The 21,214-nt window shown below is 46.1% G+C and overlaps 1 protein-coding gene across 3 annotated transcripts in view; it reads right to left on the reverse strand.

Moving 5' to 3' along the window:
• RAB34 (RAB34, member RAS oncogene family) overlaps nt 1-21,214 on the reverse strand; it is a 50,661-nt gene that overhangs the window by 10,865 nt on the left and 18,582 nt on the right. For 2 of the 3 annotated variants that reach the window (XM_040421791.1, XM_040421792.1), the window contains exons 4-9: nt 16,622-16,690; nt 15,797-15,898; nt 5,446-5,510; nt 2,923-2,974; nt 2,739-2,820; nt 922-1,012 (exon numbers count right to left, since the gene is read on the reverse strand). In XM_040421791.1, the coding sequence (XP_040277725.1) occupies nt 922-1,012; nt 2,739-2,820; nt 2,923-2,974; nt 5,446-5,510; nt 15,797-15,898; nt 16,622-16,690 (461 nt within the window). The remainder of the gene's footprint in view (nt 1-921; nt 1,013-2,738; nt 2,821-2,922; nt 2,975-5,445; nt 5,511-15,796; nt 15,899-16,621; nt 16,691-21,214) is intronic. The other variant, XM_040421793.1, reaches the window with a different exon arrangement.

Here is a 21,214-nt window from a genome sequence, read left to right on the forward strand (position 1 = left end):
TACTGTTTTTGCAGAGGGGCCCCTGGTCCAGACATCTCTCTTTTCTGACTGGTGAGGCCCCAGTAGAAAAACATTTAGAAGACCTGATCTGGAGGATGATAATGAAGTAAAAATTAACCCAAGGTAAATGATTAACTTCCTATGCATGATCATTAAAATTAATTTCCGCAGTCACCGGTCAAACCTTTCCCAAGGTAAATTATTAACAATCTGAATGGTAAAATGCATCATGTGCTTCAGTTTTTCTTAAACACGTGCCTTAAAGGGGTTGTGCAGGATTAGAAAAAAAAGGGGCTTTAAAGGGGCTCTCTGGGATTTACATATTGATGGCCTATCCTCAGGACAGGTCATCAATATGAGATTGGCGGAGGTCCGACTCCAGACACCCCTGCTAATCAGCTGTTTGATGAAACTCTAGTACTCACAGAAGCGCTGGTGAGTGATGTGGCCTCCTCGCAGCTTACCAAGCACAGCACCGTACATTTGATAGTGGCTGTGCTGGGTATTGCAGCTCAGCCATATTCACTCGAATGGGCTGTGAGCTGTGCCTCGGCCATGTAACCTATAAGCTTGATGTCACATGACCTAGGAGTCGGACCCCGCCAATCTGAGGAGAGGCCGTGAATATGTAAATCCCGGAAAACCCCTTTAACTACAGTTTGGCTAGATTCATGCTATGTGGAACTAGACTATAAATCTGCACCAAAATCCTTGGCATGGGATATCTGCTGCAGATTTGACTGTGGATTTCATCTTTTGCATTTACTGGAGTGCCCCAACCCCTTTATTCTGCTGCTTGGTGGCCTATAAAATAATAGACCATAAAGTTCCCCAAAAAACCTTTAAATTATGAAATATTGAAAATTTTATTTATATCCACAACCATCAAGAGATAAAACTTTGAAGATGGCATCACCATACCTGTTAATGAGGACACAGACCAGTATTCTGCCTGCATCTCCTTAGCCACCTTCAAGGCATCCCGCTCCATTTGAGCATATTGAGAGGGGGACTAAAGGGAGGAAAGACATGCTCAACCAGATATCTAGCTAATGCTTTTTATGTAATACCAGTTAATAAAACGTGAAAAGTTGAAATATGGACATAAATGCTGTGCTCCTGTTCAGCTAATTCCCTTAAGAGTTTGTCCAGGATATAACAAATGTTTCTAAAGGCAAGAAAAGAAAAAAAAACTCCAATACTCCCCTGTTTGATCCCCCACTGCTTGTCACGCTCTAGTGTGGGAGGGAAACCCTACACCGAACATAGGAGGGGAAGGGAAATAAGGCCTGAAAACTAGGGAAGGAAGATGGACACCTCCTAGTGAAAACCCTAACTGACTACCAGTATGAACAGACCCCAGAGGTAGGTGAGTTCATACACAGGAATATCTAAAGTCCTATCTAACACTAAAGGACCCTGAGACAACCTGTTCCTCCAAAAGGAAGGATGAACGGGAGTCTCCCTAAGGCCTAATACCAAAACGACAAGGAAATGCAACACACAGAAAAACCAAAATACAAAGGGAAAGGTAACACTTAACTTCCAAGAAGCTATGGCAGCAGCAGGAGCTCAGCCGAGATCCAAACACTAGGTATCCACAGGTCCAATTGAAGCTATAAACCGCACAGCATTGTGGGAGAAACAACTATAAATGGGCAAAGTTAAATGACCACAATAGCAACACCTGGAGGTTAAGGATGTGGCCAGTACCAGAAACAAAACAGATGCCTATTGATCCACAAGGTAAACATGTCAAATCAAACCACGTGTTGCCAGTCTCAAAGATCTCCTGCCACTCACTGTCGCGGGGACGTCCGTATGTCTCGGTACGTCCGTGACTCTGCTCTAGCGGCTCCTCCTGTCTCTTGTTTACTTCCATGCTGCCGATCATGTGCCGTCTACTGCAGCCAATCACTGGCCTCAGCAGTTTCACCTGTATGGAAGGTATGAGGCTGCTGAGGCCAATACCAACTACATGGAAGTCAACAGAATGGCGGGGACATCTGGAGTGGCAGAGGATTAAATGAGTTAGTATTGGTTTTATGTTTTTGTTTGTTTTGTTTTTAATTTTAAAGCATTCCCTGCCTTTAGAAAAATTTTTATATCCTGGACAAACCTTACAACAATATGAATGACCAGTTGCATGATTACTTTACATCTAGAAAGTATCATCAATACTAAGGTGAGGCATTAATTATATGGCAAATATAAACACCCCTCTGAAAAATGAGACATATGAAGTGAATAGGAGTCTGAATTAAATAAATCAAAAAAATTGTTGAAATCCTAAATTAAAGGGGTTCTGCAGTTTGTTTAAACTGATTATCTATCCTCTGGACAGATCATCAGCATCTTAACGGCGGGGGTCCGACACCCGGGACCCCCGCCGATCAGCTGTTTGAGAAGGCAGCGGCGATCCAGGAGTGCCGTGGCCTTCTCACTGTTTACTGCTGGCCCAGTGACGTCACGACTAGTATCAACTGGCCTGGGCGCGGCTAAGCTCCGTTCACTAAAAACAAACTGCAGAACCCCTTTAACTGTTCTACTGTACTGATTTTTCATTGCAATCATTAAGAAACCCTGAAGAGTCCATTTTTTATGATTTCCTTAAAGTTGCACGTGTAGTATTATAATATTGCTGTATATAGATGTCTTCTTTATGGGAAATCCTGAAAACATGACTCCAGGGTTCCCCAAGGACTAGACGAGTAGTGTTGTGGTAATACAATACTTACACTGAGATCTTTCTTGGACCCAACCAGGAATAGTAGCACTGATGAAGGGTCGTTTTCCTTTAGAGCATCCTGAAGCCACTGCCTGTTAGTAAAGTAACATGAATTAGACACGATTCCAAAGAAACCTCGGCGGTATATGTCCCATATGTAGCCATAGCGTATAATTCGGAGAGAATTCACTTACTTGGTATGTTCTAATGATGAAATATCTGTCAGATCAAAGGTTATAACAATGGCTGTAAGACAGAAGATGCTGATGTTAGCATGTGGCTGAGAAGACATAGGGGCAGATTTATCAGCTCATCTCATGTTTGCAATTTTTTTTAATGGACTGCAACTAAACTTAGCCTCAAATTAATATTTGTACGCCGGTCTTGCCACGGGGGAGGGCCAGCGACCGAGCACATCTAGCTTCTTTTTGACCAATTTTCTGGTGTAAATAAAGGCTAATGTATGGCAGCTACGAGCTGCTGCAGATTTCGGTTTAGGTGCACAGTCTGCGCCTCATCATAAATTAAGAGCATTCTCCAGCAGTGCAGGGGATATCAAGACCAGCATACCACACCGGTCTTGATAAATCTCCCCCATAAACCTTGGAATATTGGTAATGAAGCAGGAGCACATTTACTAAAGCCACTGTGTCGCCTAGTGGTGTTTTGGTCAAATATTACAGTGTATCCTGGGCACGTTAATTTAGGAATACAACATGGTGTAGTTTCCATAAAAAAATTGGATAATTTCTGTAATTACGTTACAAATAGTGTGACTAAAACAGAGCCAGAAATCTGGAGTAATTCCATTAATATATATGGACCCAAATGCATTTTATTTTACAGAATACAACTTTTTGCTGTCAACAGTATACAAAATAGACTTAGGTCAGTCAAACCCAACGAACACTAAGGCTACATGCAGACGACCGTGCTGTTTTTTTGCGGTCCGCAAAAAACGGACGCCCGTGTGCCTTCCGCAATTTACGGAACGGGCGGCCCATTGTAGACATGCCTATTCTTGTCCGCAAAACAGACAATAATAGGACATGCTATATTTTTTTTTGCGGGACCACGGAACGGCGCAACGGATGCGGACAGCACACAGAGTGCTGTCCGCATCTTTTGCGGCCCCATTGAAGTGAATGGGTCCGCATCCGAGCCTCAAAAACGGCGGCTCGGATGCGGACCAAAACAACGGTCGTGTGCATGAGGCTTTAATCTGTGCAAAACCCTTTGCCAATGTTTGTTTGGCATATGTCGAGGGAAAAAAGGATAGGGCATATTGAATTATAATTGACATTCTACCAGGAGCAGAATGATGGGGTATTTCTGGCCAATTAAGGGGGTTGGCCCATCTGGGACACTGATGACATATCGCTAGGATATGCCATCAATGACAGATAGGAGCAAGTGTCAGAGGTGGGACCCGCACCTATCTAAGGAATGGGGCCCCAAAGTGAAGGAGAGCACAATGTGCATGCGTAGCGTGCTCTCCATTCATCACTATGGGAGTTCCAAAAACCGTGGAGCGCAGAAATTCCATAGCGGTGAATGGAGAGCACACTGCACAGGAGGGCAGTGAATGGAGGGTGACCACGCTTGTGCAACTGCTCTCTGTTCACACCTGACACTGATGGCATATCCTAGTAATATACCATCAATTTCCCAGTTGTGAATACCCCTTTAATAAATCACAACTGCCCATAACAGGCTGTCTAGCCCCTCCTATGTGTTTCTTCAGGCCTGTGGATTTTTTAATGTGTAACACTTTACATTTTTTTTGTGTACTCTATATATATATATATATATATATATATATATATATATATATATATATATATATTTTATTGGGGGCTCTCTCTACTAGGATGTTTTTCACTTCTTGGGTGAAATTCCCTCATGTCAGATCTTTAATGTACAGGTGAAACTCGAAAAATTAGAATATCGTGCAAAGTTCATTTATTTCAGTAATGCAATTTAAAAGGTGAAACTAATATACGAGATAGAGATAGACTCGTTACATGCAAAGCGAGATATTTCAAGCCTTTATTTGTTATAATTTGGATGATTATAGCTTACAGCTTATGAAACCCCAAAGTCTCAATTTTGAGGTACCCTTTGCTCAGGGGGTATGGATTAATTAGCTGACTAGAGTGTGACACTTTGAGCCTAGAATATTGAACCTTTTTACAAAATTCAAATTTTAAGCTGCATTACTGAAATAAATGGACTTTTGCACGATGTTCTAATTTTTCGAGTTTCAACTGTAAGTGCTTGGGGTGCCAGGGGGACTTGGGCGAGCGCTGTGTCCTGTTCATGTTTACATTCCTCCGAACACCTACATGTCATACGCTTAGTGGCGATGAGTATTGCAGCTTTGTCCCATGCAAATGCATGGTCGGCCCTACACATTTCAAATGGGCTATATGCTTATTAGAGGCTGTGCTGGGCATTACAGCGTTGTGCCATTTAAATGAATGGGATAAAGCTGAAATATCCAGCATAGACGATACTAAGCGTATGACGTACAAGCGTATGGAACAATGTAAGCAATAAAGAGGCCCTGTGTCAAGCAGCTGATCGATTGGGGTGCCAAGAGTCAGACCAGTACCAATTTGATGTTGCTGGCCTGTCCTGAGGATAGACCATCCATACCGTAATCCCAGAAAACCTTTTGAAATTACAAATTATATAACTAGTGATCAAAAACATACCCTGAGCCCCTCTGTAGTATGTCGAAGCAATGCATTTAAACCTTTCTTGTCCAGCTGTGTCCCATCTATTAGAAAAATAAAAAAGTAGAAAACTACTTATTTACTGTATCAAATGCAAACGAAAATGGGTTGACTTTATAAAAAAAATACATTTACTGTACATATATTTTTTGCCGAACCAGAACATTTTTTGATGGTCAATAGACATAGTTAATGCAAGTCAATGTCAGCTTTACTAACACTGGGATATAGTCAATATGGTGAAATACTCACTAAGCCCTAAAATATTTCTGCTTCAATTATGTCCTCCAATGCATATTCCATAATAGACAGTGATTCAGCTGAGCTGTGAGATCAATTTATAGCTGCAATGGTTTTTTCCATACAAGTCCCTTTAATGGGCAGTATTCTAATACTACAAAATATTGAAGTACTGGTCCAATTGAGTTTAAATAGTAATATAGCAATATAGGGCTAAGCTGAAATACGCCTAACTTAGGTGTATGTCAGGCGCAGATGGCAGGGCAATGGTTAGTTGCGCCACTATATGCGACTTTTCCCCGCTCACACCAGTTCTAAAATTGTGAGTGTGGCATGGGCGGGGAAGGGGATGGACCAGCAGGCTTGTCTCATTCACCATTTTCTACGCCTGTTTTAGGTGTAGAAAATGGTCTAAATGTAAGACAGCTTGGAAGCTGACTAAGGGCTCTTTTACACTTGCGTTCTTTTCTTCCGGCATAGAGTTCCGGAATGGAGAGAAATCCGTTCAGGATGCATCAGGATGTCTTCAGTTCCGGAACGGAACGTTTTTTGGCCGGAGAAAATACCGCAGCATGCTGCGCTTTTTGCTCCGGTCAAAAATCCGGAACACTTGCCGCAAGGCCGGATCCGGAATTAATGCCTATTGAAAGGCATTAATCCGGATCCGGCCTTAAGCTAAACGTCGTTTCGGCGCATTACCGGATCCGACAATTAGCTTTTTCTGAATGGTTACTATGGCACCCAGGACGCTATTAAAGTCCTGGGTGCCATAGTAGTAGTGGGGAGCAGTATACTTACAGTCCGTGCGGCTCCCCGGGCGCTCCAGAATGACGTCAGGGCGCCCCACACGCATGGATGACGTGATCACATGGATCATGTGATCCATGCGCATGGGGCGCTCTGACGTCATTCTGGAGCGCCCGGGGAGCCGCACGGACTGTAAGTATACTGCTCCCCCGCTCCCCACTACTACTATGGCAGCCAGGACTTTAATAGCGTCCTGGGTGCCATAGTAACACTGAACGCATTTTGAAGACGGATCCGTCTTCAAATGCTTTCAGTTCACTTGCGTTGTTACGGATCCGGCAGGCACCTCCGGCAAATGGAGTGCACGACGGATCCGGACAACGCAAGTGTGAAAGAGCCCTTACATTTATAACTGGTGCTGGTTGCGGCAAAGTTATGGAGAGGCCGGCGCCTCTTCATAACTCCGGTGGATCCTCCGCTAGCAATGGGGCTTTATTAAGACCGGCGTCTAAGATGCCGGTCTTAATAAATGTGTCCCATAGTTTGTAAGGCTGAAAAAATATATATGTCCATCCAGTTCATGCTCTTGATTCCTAGGAAGGCAAAAAAAAACTGTCAGGTAGAAGCCTGACTCCATAGTTACATAGTTAAGGTTGGAAAAAGACAAAAGTCCATCAAGTCCAACCTGTAATCCTGCTATATTGATCCACGGAACAAATCTCTGGATCAATGTCTATCTTCCTTTTAAAAAGGGGTTGGGCCAAAGGGTGCATAGAACAAGATTGCTATACATTGTCATCTGCCTCAATGTTATTTTGAATTAAAAATTCATCTAAACCTTTTTTGAAGCCATCTACTGTATTTGCTGTGACCAGCGCCTGCGGCTATTCCAGAGATTCACAGCCCTTACTGTAAAGAATGCTTGTCACTTCTTATGACTGAATCTTTTTTCTCCAGGCATACGGAGTGGCCCCTTGTTTTTAGAGGGGGTTTAACACAGAATAGCTTCCCTCGATATTTTCTGTATGGTCCGTTTATACACTGCTCAAAAAAATAACAACACAATGTAACTCCAAGTCAATCACACTTCTGTGAAATCAAACTGTCCACTTAGGAGGCAACACTGAGTGACAATCAATTTCACATGCTGTTGTGCAAATGGGATAGACAACAGGTGGAAATTATAGGCAATTAGCAAGACACCCCCAATAAAGGAGTGGTTCTGCAGGTGGTGATCACAGACCACTTCTCAGTTCCTATGCTTCCTGGCTGATGTTTTGGTCACTTTTGAATGCTGGCGGTGCTTTCACTCTAGTGGTAGCATGAGACGGAGTCTACAACCCACACAAGTGGCTCAGGTAGTGCAGCTTATCCAGGATGGCACATCAATGCGAGCTGTGGCAAAAAGGTTTGCTGTGTCTGTCAGCGTAGTGTCCAGAGCATGGAGGCGCTACCAGGAGACAGGCCAGTACTTCAGGAGACGTGGAGGAGGCCGTAGGAGGGAAACAACCCAGCAGCAGGACCGCTACCTCCGCCTTTGTGCGGAACAGGAGGAGCACTGCCAGAGCCCTGCAAAATGACCTCCAGCAGGCCACAAATGTGCATGTGTCTGCTCAAACGGTCAGAAACAGACTCCATGAGGGTGATATGAGGGCCCGACGTCCACAGGTGGGGGTTGTGCTTACAGCCCAACACCGTGCAGGACGTTTGGCATTTGCCAGAGAACACCAAGATTGGCAAATTCGCCACTGGTGCCCTGTGCTCTTCACAGATGAAAGCAGGTTCACACTGAGCACATGTGACAGACGTGACAGAGTCTGGAGACGCCGTGGAGAATGTTCTGCTGCCTGCAACATCCTCCAGCATGACCGGTTTGGCATTGGGCCAGTAATGGTGTGGGGTGGCATTTCTTTGGAGGGCCGCACAGCCCTCCATGTGCTCGCCAGAGGTAGCCTGACTGCCATTAGGTACCGAGATGAGATCCTCAGACCCCTTGTGAGACCATATGCTGGTGCGGTTGGCCCTGGGTTCCTCCTAATGCAAGACAATGCTAGACCTCATGTGGCTGGAGTGTGTCAGCAGTTCCTGCAAGACGAAGGCATTGATGCTATGGACTGGCCCGCCCGTTCCCCAGACCTGAATCCAATTGAGCACATCTGGGACATAATGTCTCGCTCTATCCACCAATGTCACGTTGCACCACAGACTGTCCAGGAGTTGGCAGATGCTTTAGTCCAGGTCTGAGAGGAGATCCCTCAGGAGACCGTCCACCACCTCATCAGGAGCATGCACAGGCATTGTAGGGAGGTCATACAAGCACGTGGAGGCCACACACACACTACTGAGCCTCATTTTGACTTAAGGACATTACATCAAAGTTGGATCATGCTGTAGTGTGTTTTTCCACTTTAATTTTGAGTGTGACTCCAAATCCAGACCTCCATGGGTTGAAAAATTTGATTTCCATTATTTTTTTTTGTGTGATTTTGTTGTCAGCACATTCAACTATGTAAAGAACAAAGTATTTCAGAAGAATATTTAATTAACTCAGATCTAGGATGTGTTATTTTTGTGTTCCCTTTATTTTTTTGAGCAGTGTATATTTGTACTATTTGTAAGTGACTCTCCCAGTTTTACTCCCCTAGGACATATGCTGCATGCAGATTATTTGCGCCAAGGTGCACAACTTTACATTTATCTACTGTATATTGAACCTCATTTGCCAAGCAGAGGCCCAAACAGTAAGTTTGTCTAAGTCAGCTTGCAATCAGAAAAATTCCCTGGACCTCTCCAGAAATCTAGTAATGATAACCTGTAATATTATTACACTCCAGAAATACATCCAGGCCCTTTCTATTTTAGTGAATTCACTAGGGATGAGCGAATCGACTTCTGATGAAAGATCCGAAGTCGATTCGCATAATACTTCATTTGAATACTGTATGGGGCGAGCCCTTTGTACAGTATTAGAATGTATTGGCTCCTATGTGCCGAAGTTATTACTTTGCTAAGTCTGTGCTGTAGAATCAGCACTGTGCTGTCTGAGCGTCACCCTCCCTCCCACCCCTGCAGCTGACAGAAGTTGATTTTATTACATGACACGCAGGCTCCTATTGCTTTCTCTTTCTTTACTGACCAACCAATAGCAGCAAAGAAAACAAAAAACAAGTAACCATGGTAACAGGACCCTCTCACATAAGACCCCTATAATAGTCCTGCTTTGCATAGATTCCTCCTCTTTCTTTGCTGCTGACCACTCAGATAAGTAATCATTGTGGTCTTCACATTCAGTAGGGATTTGAGTATATATTACTGTGTTATTGCATTGGTATATATATAGAGAGGTTATATATTTAGTATCTATTCCTTTCCTGTACAGGGTTGTTTCCCCCCTCTTTTCTGATTTTGCCCTGCGGTCTCGTTCCCCCCCTTTGTCTTCTGGAGTCGCTTCCCAATTGGGTATTGTTCTTATATCTTATTCTACCTGTTATTTTCCCCTCTCTCCAGTTCTTATTTCGGCCTTTATCCTGTTCCACTGCCTCCGGTTCTTGCTGGCTACCTCACCAGCGTTTCCTCAGCTGCCCTTTATCGGCGGCCGAAATCTTGCGCGATTCCGGCCGCCATCTTCTTCTTCTTCTACATACCTGGAGCGGCATCTTCTTCCCGCTTCTCCGTCAGCTCTGCTTGTCCAGCCCGAAGTCTCGCGGGACTTCGGGCGCAGTTATCACTGAATCCCTTCTCTGTACAGGATTTCGTGCGCGCTCTCAGTGTACACCGGACGCTCGGTCACATTGGCAGCTCTGGCGTCCTGCTGGTGGTACCCCTATCTGTTTAGATTGCTCTACCCGGTTTTTCTCCCCTTCTGTGACCACAGTAGGTTATAGCTAGTATAGTCAGGGGTATTTTGCTTTCGTCATATTTTCAGTGATCATGTCAGAGGACGGCCTCCCCAGTAACCGTATTCCTGAGGACATGGAGGTCACCCCCCATGCCCAGGCAGCAGGTTCCAATTCGGATCAGGCTATGGCAATCCAACGTTCTGTGGCTGTGGCTATCCAGGCCGCTATGGGTTCCATGTCCACTGCTATTTCGCAGTCTATTTCGGACGCCCTTATGGCACACTCATCTTTTTCCGTTCCCAGTAGCCGCCCTAGACCCTTGACCTCAGGGAAAGCTAATTCTGATCCTCCAGCCTCCAGAACCACTAAGACTGGTGTGATATTTGCCACCCAAGAGAGTGCGCTGAGTTCGCGCAAAAGAGCCTATGCCCGCCAGGCAGAAAAGGCGAGGCCATGGTTCAGAGCAAGAGGACCCGGAACTATTGGAGGTGGACCCTCCTGGGCCATCGTCAGTTCCTAATCCCCCCCTTTCCAACCCCCCCAAGGTCCCTTCTAATACATTAGAGGTTATTATGGACCCTTCTGGAGAGCCGCTATTCGACCCAGATGCGCTCCATCACCCGAGGTCCGCAGAGTGGCTCCCATCGGACCACATTGCTAAATACTTGGAGTCACATGTACGTCAGCCCCTTACCATGGAGGCTAGGAATAAGTTGAGGGCTGAGTGCCCTAGGTCCATTGTCCCTAACAAGGTCTGTGACACACCGGTGGTGGATCCAAAAATGATCCAGTTTCTGGCCAAATCTGGGTGGAACCCACGTAAGGGTCTTCAGTCAGCTCTAAAGGCCTGCCAGGACAAATTACTGGATGTCCTAGGCCCCCTTACTAAGATCTTTGAGTTGGCGGAATCCGCCAGAACCCAGAACACTCAGGTAGATCCGGAGGAACTCCGGGGGTGAACACAGCATGCTCTGTGTCTCACTGGCAATGCTAATACCTCTCTCTCTTTTGAGAGAAGGAAGGCCATTCTGTTCAAGATGCCCAGGGTCTCCTTTTTGGAGACTCTTTTATTAAAGATTTGTCCCGTTTTGTTGGTGCCTTCACGGCGCTGGATAAAGCCCAATCGTCAATGAGACGGGCTTTTCAGGGACGGGTCTCCACCAGGGCCGGCAGTGCTAGGGGCCGTCTGACCGGCCGGTCATCTTTCCAGACCCGCGGTTCGGGTCGAGGCTCCGTGTCATTCAGATCGTCCAGCCAGGAATTCCGCCATACTTCCACCTTCTTCCCCACACGTGGTGCTTCTTGGCGATCCCGCGGGACCAGAGGATTCTCGGGGTCCAGATGCCTATTCGGTAAGTCTACCAATCCCTCTATCTTCTTCAACTGTTTGGGTAGGGGGCAGACTCCGTCTCTTTTCCCACGCTTGGTCAGCCATCACGGCCGACCCATGGATCCTCACTACCGTACGGGGTTTTCACATAGAGTTGGTGGTTCCTACCAGTTTCATTCCACCCCCTCATCCCATTGTCCTCCCCGTCCAAAAGCAACTCCTGTTGCACAGGGAGTTGAAGCAACTTTTTCTGAAAGGCGCGATAGAACCGGCCTCAGACCCCTCCAATTGCATTATCAGCAACATGTCTCTGGTGGCCAAAAAAGGAGGACAGATGCGTCCTGTGATCAACCTTCGGGCATTGAACGCATTTGTCCGTTATCGCCACTTAAAGATGGAGGGCATCCACCTCCTCAGAGACATGCTCCTCCATGGAGATTGGTTAGTCAAATTAGACCTGAAGGATGCCTATTTAACAGTACCGATTTCCGAGACGTCCAGGAACCAACTGTGTTTCCAATGGAACATGGAGATGTGGCGGTTCACCTGCCTCCCTTTCGGGCTGTCCTCAGCTCCTTGGTGCTTCACCAAATTACTACGGCGGTCGTATCCTGCCTCCACAGTCGCGAAGGTTCGGCTAATTGTATACCTAGACGATATCCTCCTCTTGGCCCAGGACCGTCCGACCTTGCTCACACACTTATCCTGGACAATAGACTTGTTGTCTCACCTTGGGTTTCTCCTCAACCTGGAGAAATCCAGCCTTACTCCTTCCCAATCCATGGAGTTTTTAGGCTTCACAATCAATTCAACGACCCTCAGTCTTCCGTCATCCAATGTCCGTGCCATTCCCTTCCACAGGTATCCTTACGTCACCTGGCCCGCATCATAGGCCTCCTCTCGTCCTCTATCCAGGCAGTTTTTCCAGCGCCATTACATTATCGTGCCATGCAACTCCTCAAGATATCTCACCTTCGCGCGGGTGCATCATACGCAGACCTGATCACGTTAGTCGAGGAATCCAGGGACGAGCTAGCGTGGTGGATCCGGAACTTGGAGGTTTGGAATGGCAAAGCGATTTTCAGCCCGCGTCCGGACTTCACAGTGGAATCAGACGCCAGCCTGTTGGGATGGGGCGCCTATTGCGATGGAGTGAACACCGGGGGACGTTGGTCCGAGGAAGAGTCCAGGCTCCATATTAACGCCTTGGAGCTTCTCGCAGGATTCTTCGCTAGTCGCAGTTTTGCAGGAGGACTGACCAGCACCTGCATCAGATTACGGATGGACAACATTTCTGCAGTGCGATATGTCAACGCCATGGGCGGCACGCACTCGACTGCATTGTCCCATCTGGCTCGGGATTTCGGGACTTTTTGTCTGTCCAGGGAGATCACCGTTGTTGCAGAGTATCATCCCGGCCTTCACAATACGCACGCGGACTGGAGCTCTCGTTTTCTCTCCGATTCCAGCGATTGGCGATTGGACAAGACGGTCTTCTCATCCATATCCTCCTGATGGGGTCCCTGCTGTATAGATCTATTCGCATCCCGCTTGAACACCCATCTTTACAGGTTCTTCAGTTGGCGCCCGGATCCGGACGCGGAAGCCACCGACGCCTTTCTACAGAACTGGGCCGGCAACCTCATGTATGCCTTTCCCCCATTTGCTCTGATTCCCCGAGTGCTAGCCCGAGTCCGTCAACAGGAGGCCGAACTGGTCCTGGTGGTTCCTTTTTGGACCTCAGTCTTGGTTTCCTCAGCTGATGGAATGCCTGATCCAGTGTCCTCTCCTTCTCCCGGTTTTCCGGATCTCTTGTTAGACCCGTCAGGTCTGCAACATCCTCTCGTCTTAGACGAAACCCTCCAACTCCTAGCTTGCAGGATTTCAGGGAACCCTGGGACGTCGCAGGAGTTTTGGAATCTACTAGACGCCTCTTGGAGGACGCATGGGCCCCCGGTACTAGACGAGCTTATCGGGCAGCCTGGAAGTCATGGGCTGATTGGTGCTTGGCTAGGCACATGGATACCGTTTCAGCTCCTGTGATGGAGATCCTTCCATTCCTCACTTTACTTTTCGAGGATGGTAAGGCATATCGTACCATCAATGTTTTTCGCTCAGCCATTTCTCCCTCTCATCAGGGATTCGACGGTTGCCCAGCCAGTCAACATCCTTTGGTGTGTCGCCTTCTTAAAGGCGCTCGTCTTTCCCGTCCTCCTAGGCCCCGTTTCTCGGCCACGTGGGATGTGGCCTCCGTATTATCCTTGTTCTCTTCTTGGCCTCCTAACGCGGAACTTTCTCTGGGTCAGCTTTCGGCCAAGTTGGTCTCCTTATTCTGTTTGATTTCTTGTAAAAAAGTCTCAGATGTCCGAGCGTGGGATCATGATGCTCGTTCCTTCACTCCGATCGGGGTCGTGTTCAATATTACACGCCGCACCAAGACCAACATTAAATCTGTGGTCTATCCCAGCTTCCCGGATGCTCCAGCTCTCTGCCCAGTCACCTGTCTGAGGGAGTATGAGTCACGCACGGCCTCGCACCGCAAGACAACACGCCCCCTAAACTTTTTCTGTCATACCAACGTCCTTTTCTTCCTGTCACTAGCATCACTCTGGCTCCATGGGTTAAGTGGATTATGTCCTTGGCAGGAGTAGACACTTCGGTGTTTACTGCACATTCTACGAGAGGTGCTTCGGCGACATCCATGGCAGTTGCGGGGGCCAGGTTGGAGGACATCATGAAGCTAGCAGATTGGTCTCAGGTGTCTACGTTTCGTGAATTTTATTTTCGTCCTCCTGTTCATGTTTTTTCCTCGGTGGTAAGTCAGCTTTAAACTCGCAATAGGAGCCTCCGTGTCATGTAATAAAATTGCATGATTTTCCTAACATATGACGTAAAGTCATGATTTTATTAAAGACACGGAGGCGAGTATTGCCCCTCCCAATTTTTTGCTTCCCTCCCTAGTTTTGTGTGGGGTCTATTGTTGCCTTCATTTGTATATTGCAATTTTCGGATGCTTGTTTATGCATTTTTCAAGGTTTGGTGCTTGATCCATAGTTCTGAGCAGTCCCGATTACCGTTTTTTTTTCTTCTTCTTTTTTGTTTTCTTTAGGATGAATATTTCCGGCAAGCTACGCCTGACTCTACAGTCGTTTTCAGTTATTCTCCAGTGCCGGTCTTCAGTTGGGGAGTTCATGTGCTATTCGAGTTCAGTTTTTTGTTGGAGTTTAGTGGATAGACCTTCAGTGTTTTCAGAAGAGTGTCACCGCCAAATAAAGAGGAGGAATCTATGCAAAGCAGGACTATTATAGGGGTCTTATGTGGGAGGGTCCTGTTACCATGGTTACTTGTTTTTTGTTTTCTTTGCTGCTATTGGTTGGTCAGTAAAGGAAGAGAAAGCAATACTCGCCTCCGTGTCTTTAATAAAAATCATGACTTTACGTCATATGTTAGGAAAATCATGCAATTTTTACCTTCATTTTTTCAATCCCTGTCGGCTGCGGAGTGGGGGCGTGGCCTAACCAGATTGGGGGCGTGGCCCTGTACGCTTCTATTGGCTGATTAGAGATTTGTGACCGTGTGTATAGCAGTTGGGATATGAAGAGAAAGACCTGCAGGCTTCTATTGGCTAATGTTGGTCATGTGATGTGCCATATTTGCATTTTTTGGGAATATTTCAGGAATAGTACGTCCTAGAGAGCTGTGACCCCCAACAAGATTTCTTTCCAGCTAGCAAGGGATGTGTATACCAAGTTTCGTTGAAATCGATGGTTGCGTTTTTGAGTGATCGCGGAACATACTGTACATACATACATATATATATACGTCCTTCTTTATATATATATATATATATATATATATATATATATATAGATAGTTCCATCGCCCCTCAGTCATCTTTTTTTCTAAACTAAATAACCTTAATTTTGATCATCTTTCTGGGTACTGTAGTCCTGTCTATGGTCTGCTTTATGTTCAGAGACGGCTCAGTATCAGAACTGTTCACAGCTATCAATAGTCTTTCACTGTAAACTCTGTTCAGATAGGAAAACCCCATAGTGGAGGAATACATTTACAGCATTTTTATGATAGTAAATCATCTGTGTACACATGGCTTTCTCAGGTTATCATCCTGATTAGGACTAACAGTAAGTATCTAATGAGTTACTGTACTTACAGTTGCAAACTGAAAGGAACTCCCAGGATCTCGAACCTCTCCATCTCAAAGTCCACCCCAATTGTCGCCTTATAATTTTTATCAAAGACGTCTTTGCAAAACCTTAAAAAAAAATCACTAGTCTTTAACAATTTATATTAGATTAGGATAGCCTTAGTGTATATGAGCTTCAGGTCTTTCCAAGTCCTACATATTGATGACCTATCCTTAGGACAGGTCATCAATATCAGATTGGTGGGGTCTGACTCCCAGAGACCCCAACGACCAGCTATTTGAAGCTTTTTACTTTACCAAGCACAGCACTGTACATTGTATAGCGACTGTGCTTGATATTGCAACTTAGTCCTATTCATTTGACTGGGACTAAGCTATTTAATCCATGTAACATCACAGGCCAAGGAAGAGACCACACCCCTCCTGAGGATAGGTCATTAATATTTAAGTCTCGGGAATACCCCTTTAAACAATGGTTTGCATATGAAGTGAATCTATGAAGCTGTAGAACATAGATATTGAGAACAATAAAGACTGTAATAATATAAATAGGGTTGTGCAGGGCTCCATTGGTGGAATATAGTCAGTACTGCGGCAAATCGCCCAGTCACCTGGATTATTAGGCCTGGGACTATAAGGTAGTGTTCACACAGTAATACATCTCCATCTAAAAGCTCAGCGTTATCAAGATTAATAACTCCTAAAGCAATGATTTTCCAGTGCTACTGACAGAGAAAGGTTGAAACGCCTAATACAACAATACGGACATGCTGTGTGGGACATCTAGACTTACTTTAGCTATTTTTGATCATAAAAAATTCTAAATCTTACCTATTTATCATACACGTCTTGCCCACTGAAAGATCTCCGACCACAATGACTTTGGAAATCTTAAATCTGCTGGGAAAGAAAAGTAAAAAGTAAAATTAAAGTAAAATTCCGAGAATAATAATACACTATAAACATGGTTTCCAGGGCTTTAAAATGTATGGTCTTTTCTTGGGATCAATATCAGATTGGTGGGGGTCTGACTCTCATCATCATGGTCAGCTGATTGTGAAGGAGCTGTGGTGTTGTGGCCCCTTTGTTGTTTACCAGGTACAGCTCCGTACGTTCGAAGACTGTCTAAAAGAAAGAGTGTCTTTGTTGCCAATCACGGCACAGCTTTCATTTTTTGAGAGCACAATAAGAAATGAAAGCTGCGCTGTGATTGGTTGCTATGGGCAACAAAGACACTCTCCTTTTATACAGCTTCATAAATCTTCCGTATTGTGTAGTGAATGTGCCTGGTATTGTGGCATAATCCCGTTCACATGAGTGGGACTGTGCTGCAGACCTAGGCACGGCCGCTACACAATGAACACAGCAGTGACTGGCCAACAATGAAGAAGCATTATACAAATGGGTCTGCAACATAGGGGCACCGGCCGTGAATGGGTCTGCAATCCGGGAGACGCGGTGCTGAACAGAGACACGGATCGGAAGCCCACGGAAGCACTACGGAGTGTTGTCTGTCTTATGTTGGCTTTCAGGGACTGTGTAATCATTTTGCATGTGTCCTTGATTAACTCTTAAAATACTGTATATGCTGCATTTATTGTTATTAGTAACTAGGTGACTTCTCTGTTCTGCTTCTCTCCAGAAGTAAATCTGCCACCGAAGGTAGAATCAGATTAGCAATCACTATGTAAAGATGACACTTTTATGTCCCTGCCCTAACATACTAGTGAGCGTGCACAGCTGCGGGAAGAACATATCCAACAGGAGCACGCCCACTTAGAAGATATTTGGGAAAGTCAGGGTGGATTAGAATGAACTCAGAGGAATGGGAATGTTCTTGCGAGTGGATCATAAACCAAGCCTTACGACTGACCCCTGCAAGGAGGAAAGAAACATCCCACTTATATCAGTCACCGCTCAGATGAAGAAGAAACAGCACAAACAATATAGAAACATATAAAGAACGTGAGGGGATTAGGCTACTTTCACACTAGCGTTCAGAGAGGATCCGTCTGGTGTCTGCACAGATGGATCCTCTCCTATAATGCAGACGTTGGGATCCGTTCAGAACTGATCCGTCTGCATTATAGCTTAGAAAAAATTCTAAGTCTGAAAGTTGTTCAGACGGATCCGTCCAGACTTTACATTGAAAGTCAATGGGGGACGGATCCGTTTGAAAATGGAGCCATATTGTGTCAACTTCAAACGGATCCGTCCCCATTGACTTACATTGTAAGTCTGGACGGATCCTTTTGCCTCCGCACGGCCAGGCGGACACCCGAACGCTGCAAGCTGCGTTCAGGTGTCCACCTGCTGAGCGGAGCGGAGGCTGAACGCTGCCAGACTGATGCATTCTGAGCGGATCCGCATCCACTCAGAATGCATTGGGGCTGGACGGATGCGTTCGGGGCTGCTTGTGAGATCCTTCAAACGGAGCTCACAAGCGGAGCCCCGATGCTAGTGTGAAAGTAGCCTTAAAGGGTTTTTGAGGATAGGTCATCAATATCTTATTGGTAGGAGTTTGATTCCTGGCACATCCTCTAATCAGCTGTTTGAAGAGGTCATGGAGCTCCAGTAAGCGCTGCAGCCTCCTCACTGCGTACCAAGCACAGCGCCTTACATTATATAGTGGCTGTACTTGGTATTAAAGCCCAGGCCCATTCACGTAAAGGGGTTATCCAATGTCCTAAACAGCCCCCCACATGGAATATACACTGCTCAAAAAAATAAAGGGAATACTTAAACAACACAATGTAACTCCAAGTCAATCACACTTCTGTGAAATCAAACTGTCCACTTAGGAAGCAACACTGAGTGACAAGCAATTTCACATGCTGTTGTGCAAATGGGATAGACAACAGGTGGAAATTATAGGCAATTAGCAAGACACCCCCAATAAAGGAGTGGTTCTGCAGGTGGTAACCACAGACCACTTCTCAGTTCCTATGCTTCCTGGCTGAGGTTTTGGTCAATTTTGAATGCTGGCGGTGCTTTCACTCTAGTGGTAGCATGAGACGGAGTCTACAACCCACACAAGTGGCTCGGGTAGTGCAGCTTATCCAGGATGGCACATCAATGCGAGCTGTGGCAAGAAGGTTTGCTGTGTCTGTCAGCGTAGTGTCCAGAGCATGGAGGCGCTACCAGGAGACAGGCCAGTACATCAGGAGACGTGGAGGAGGCCGTAGGAGGGCAACAACCCAGCAGCAGGACCGCTACCTCCGCCTTTGTGCAAGGAGGAACAGGAGGAGCACTGCCAGAGCCCTGCAAAATGACCTCCAGCAGGCCACAAATGTGCATGTGTCTGCTCAAACGGTCAGAAACAGACTCCATGAGGGTGATATGAGGGCCCGACGTCCACAGGTAGGGGTTGTGCTTACAGCCCAACACCGTGCAGGACATTTGGCTATTGCCAGAGAACACCAAGATTGGCAAATTCGCCATTGGTGCCCTGTGCTCTTCACAGATGAAAGCAGGTTCACACTGAGCACATGTGACAGACGTGACAGAGTCTGGAGACGCCGTGGAGAACGTTCTGCTGCCTGCAACATCCTCCAGCATGACCCGTTTGGCATTGGGTCAGTAATGGTGTGGGGTGGCATTTCTTTGGAGGGCCGCACAGCCCTCCATGTGCTCGCCAGAGGTAGCCTGACTGCCATTAGGTACCGAGATGAGATCCTCAGACCCCTTGTGAGACCATATGCTGGTGCGGTTGGCCCTGGGTTCCTCCTAATGCAAGACAATGCTAGACCTCATGTGGCTGGAGTGTGTCAGCAGTTCGTTCAAGACGAAGGCATTGATGCTATGGACTGGCCCACCCGTTCCCCAGACCTGAATCCAATTGAGCACATCTGGGACATCATGTCTCGCTCTATCCACCAATGTCACGTTGCACCACAGACTGTCCAGGAGTTAGCAGATGCTTTAGTCCAGGTCTGGGAGGAGATCCCTCAGGAGACCGTCCGCCACCTCATCAGGAGCATGCACAGGCGTTGTAGGGAGGTCATACAGGCACGTGGAGGCCACACACACTACTGAGCCTCATTTTGACTTGTTTTAAGGACATTACATCAAAGTTGGATCAGCCTGTAGTGTGTTTTTCCACTTTAATTTTGAGTGTGACTCCAAATCCAGACCTCCATGGGTTAAAAAATTTGATTTCCATTTTTTTATCTTTGTGTGATTTTGTTGTCAGCACATTCAACTATGTAAAGAACAAAGTATTTCAGAAAAATATTTAATTAATTCAGATCTAGGATGTGTTATTTTTGTGTTCCCTTTATTTTTTTGAGCAGTGTACTTACCCCGCTCCCCGCACCACTCCTGGTCCCTGCTGCTTCTCCCTGTACACAGATGAAAACATCCGGTGTCGGGGGGAGGGGGGGGGGGGATAGCAGCCACCGGCAGGCGGGGACGGGGATGAGCCTCCCTAGCATCCTGTGCACTGCTGAGGCCAGTGATTGGCTGTAGAGTGACCTGTGTGCAATGAACGTCCCCGCTGCAGCCAGGAAGATGACATCAGTGGTGGGGAGGACCAGAGCTCAGAGGAAGAAGAAGGGGAGAAAGGTGAGTAGCAGTGCAGGAGGAAGCATTCTTTTGTTATTTCAGGCCATTTACATCGGTTTCCCAGGTTTTTCTATAACTCAGAAAACCCCTTTTATATTTTGTTTAGTCTTTTATAAGCTAAGTGCACACAATGGCCCAGATTCATTATTGACTAGTTGTCTCTTTGACTCATGACATTGTCTAAAAATGAGTTGCATTTTGGTGCAAAAAGTTCCATCTAGTATTTTAGGTAGTTTTTCTATCTTGCTCCATAGTTCATGGGGGGCAGTCTGATTGTACACTTTATGGACTCACTCTAAGGGTCCATTCACACAGCATATGGCCGGCCCTATGATAGAAATGCCTATTCTTGTCCGCGGATCTTCTTTGCGGGTCCACAGAACGGAACTACGGATGCAGACAGCAATCGGTGTGCTGTCCTCATCTTTTGCGTGGATTAGATCAAATAATTCACTCCTAAGTGTTATCCCCCTATGTGTGTGTTATACTGGTTTCATGCCCAGCAGATGGAAGCTGGATAGGGTACAGTGCCTTTCCGGGCTAACAAAACTGTATGCTCACATACCTTTATTTTAAATGAAAATAAAAATTCCAAATGCTGAGAGCCCCAAATGATACAAAACCCCAATATCACCCTGGGTGCCCCATCGTAAAGCGGAACACTTCCACTGATAAGGGTGATCCCACTGTCTTCAGAATTCTCCCAAGAACACTCTAAACTACATCCATTGTGGTTTCCCGAACTAAAAAGGGACAATAGTCAGACCACTGATACCTAGCAAAGTTGAAATCTTGCTACACTAATCTACCGGTATCAAGACTGATAACAGAAATATTCACCACCATTCAATGTTTTGTTAT

Source organism: Bufo bufo, chromosome 3 (assembly GCF_905171765.1).
Source record: "Bufo bufo chromosome 3, aBufBuf1.1, whole genome shotgun sequence".
Lineage (NCBI taxonomy): Eukaryota > Metazoa > Chordata > Amphibia > Anura > Bufonidae > Bufo > Bufo bufo.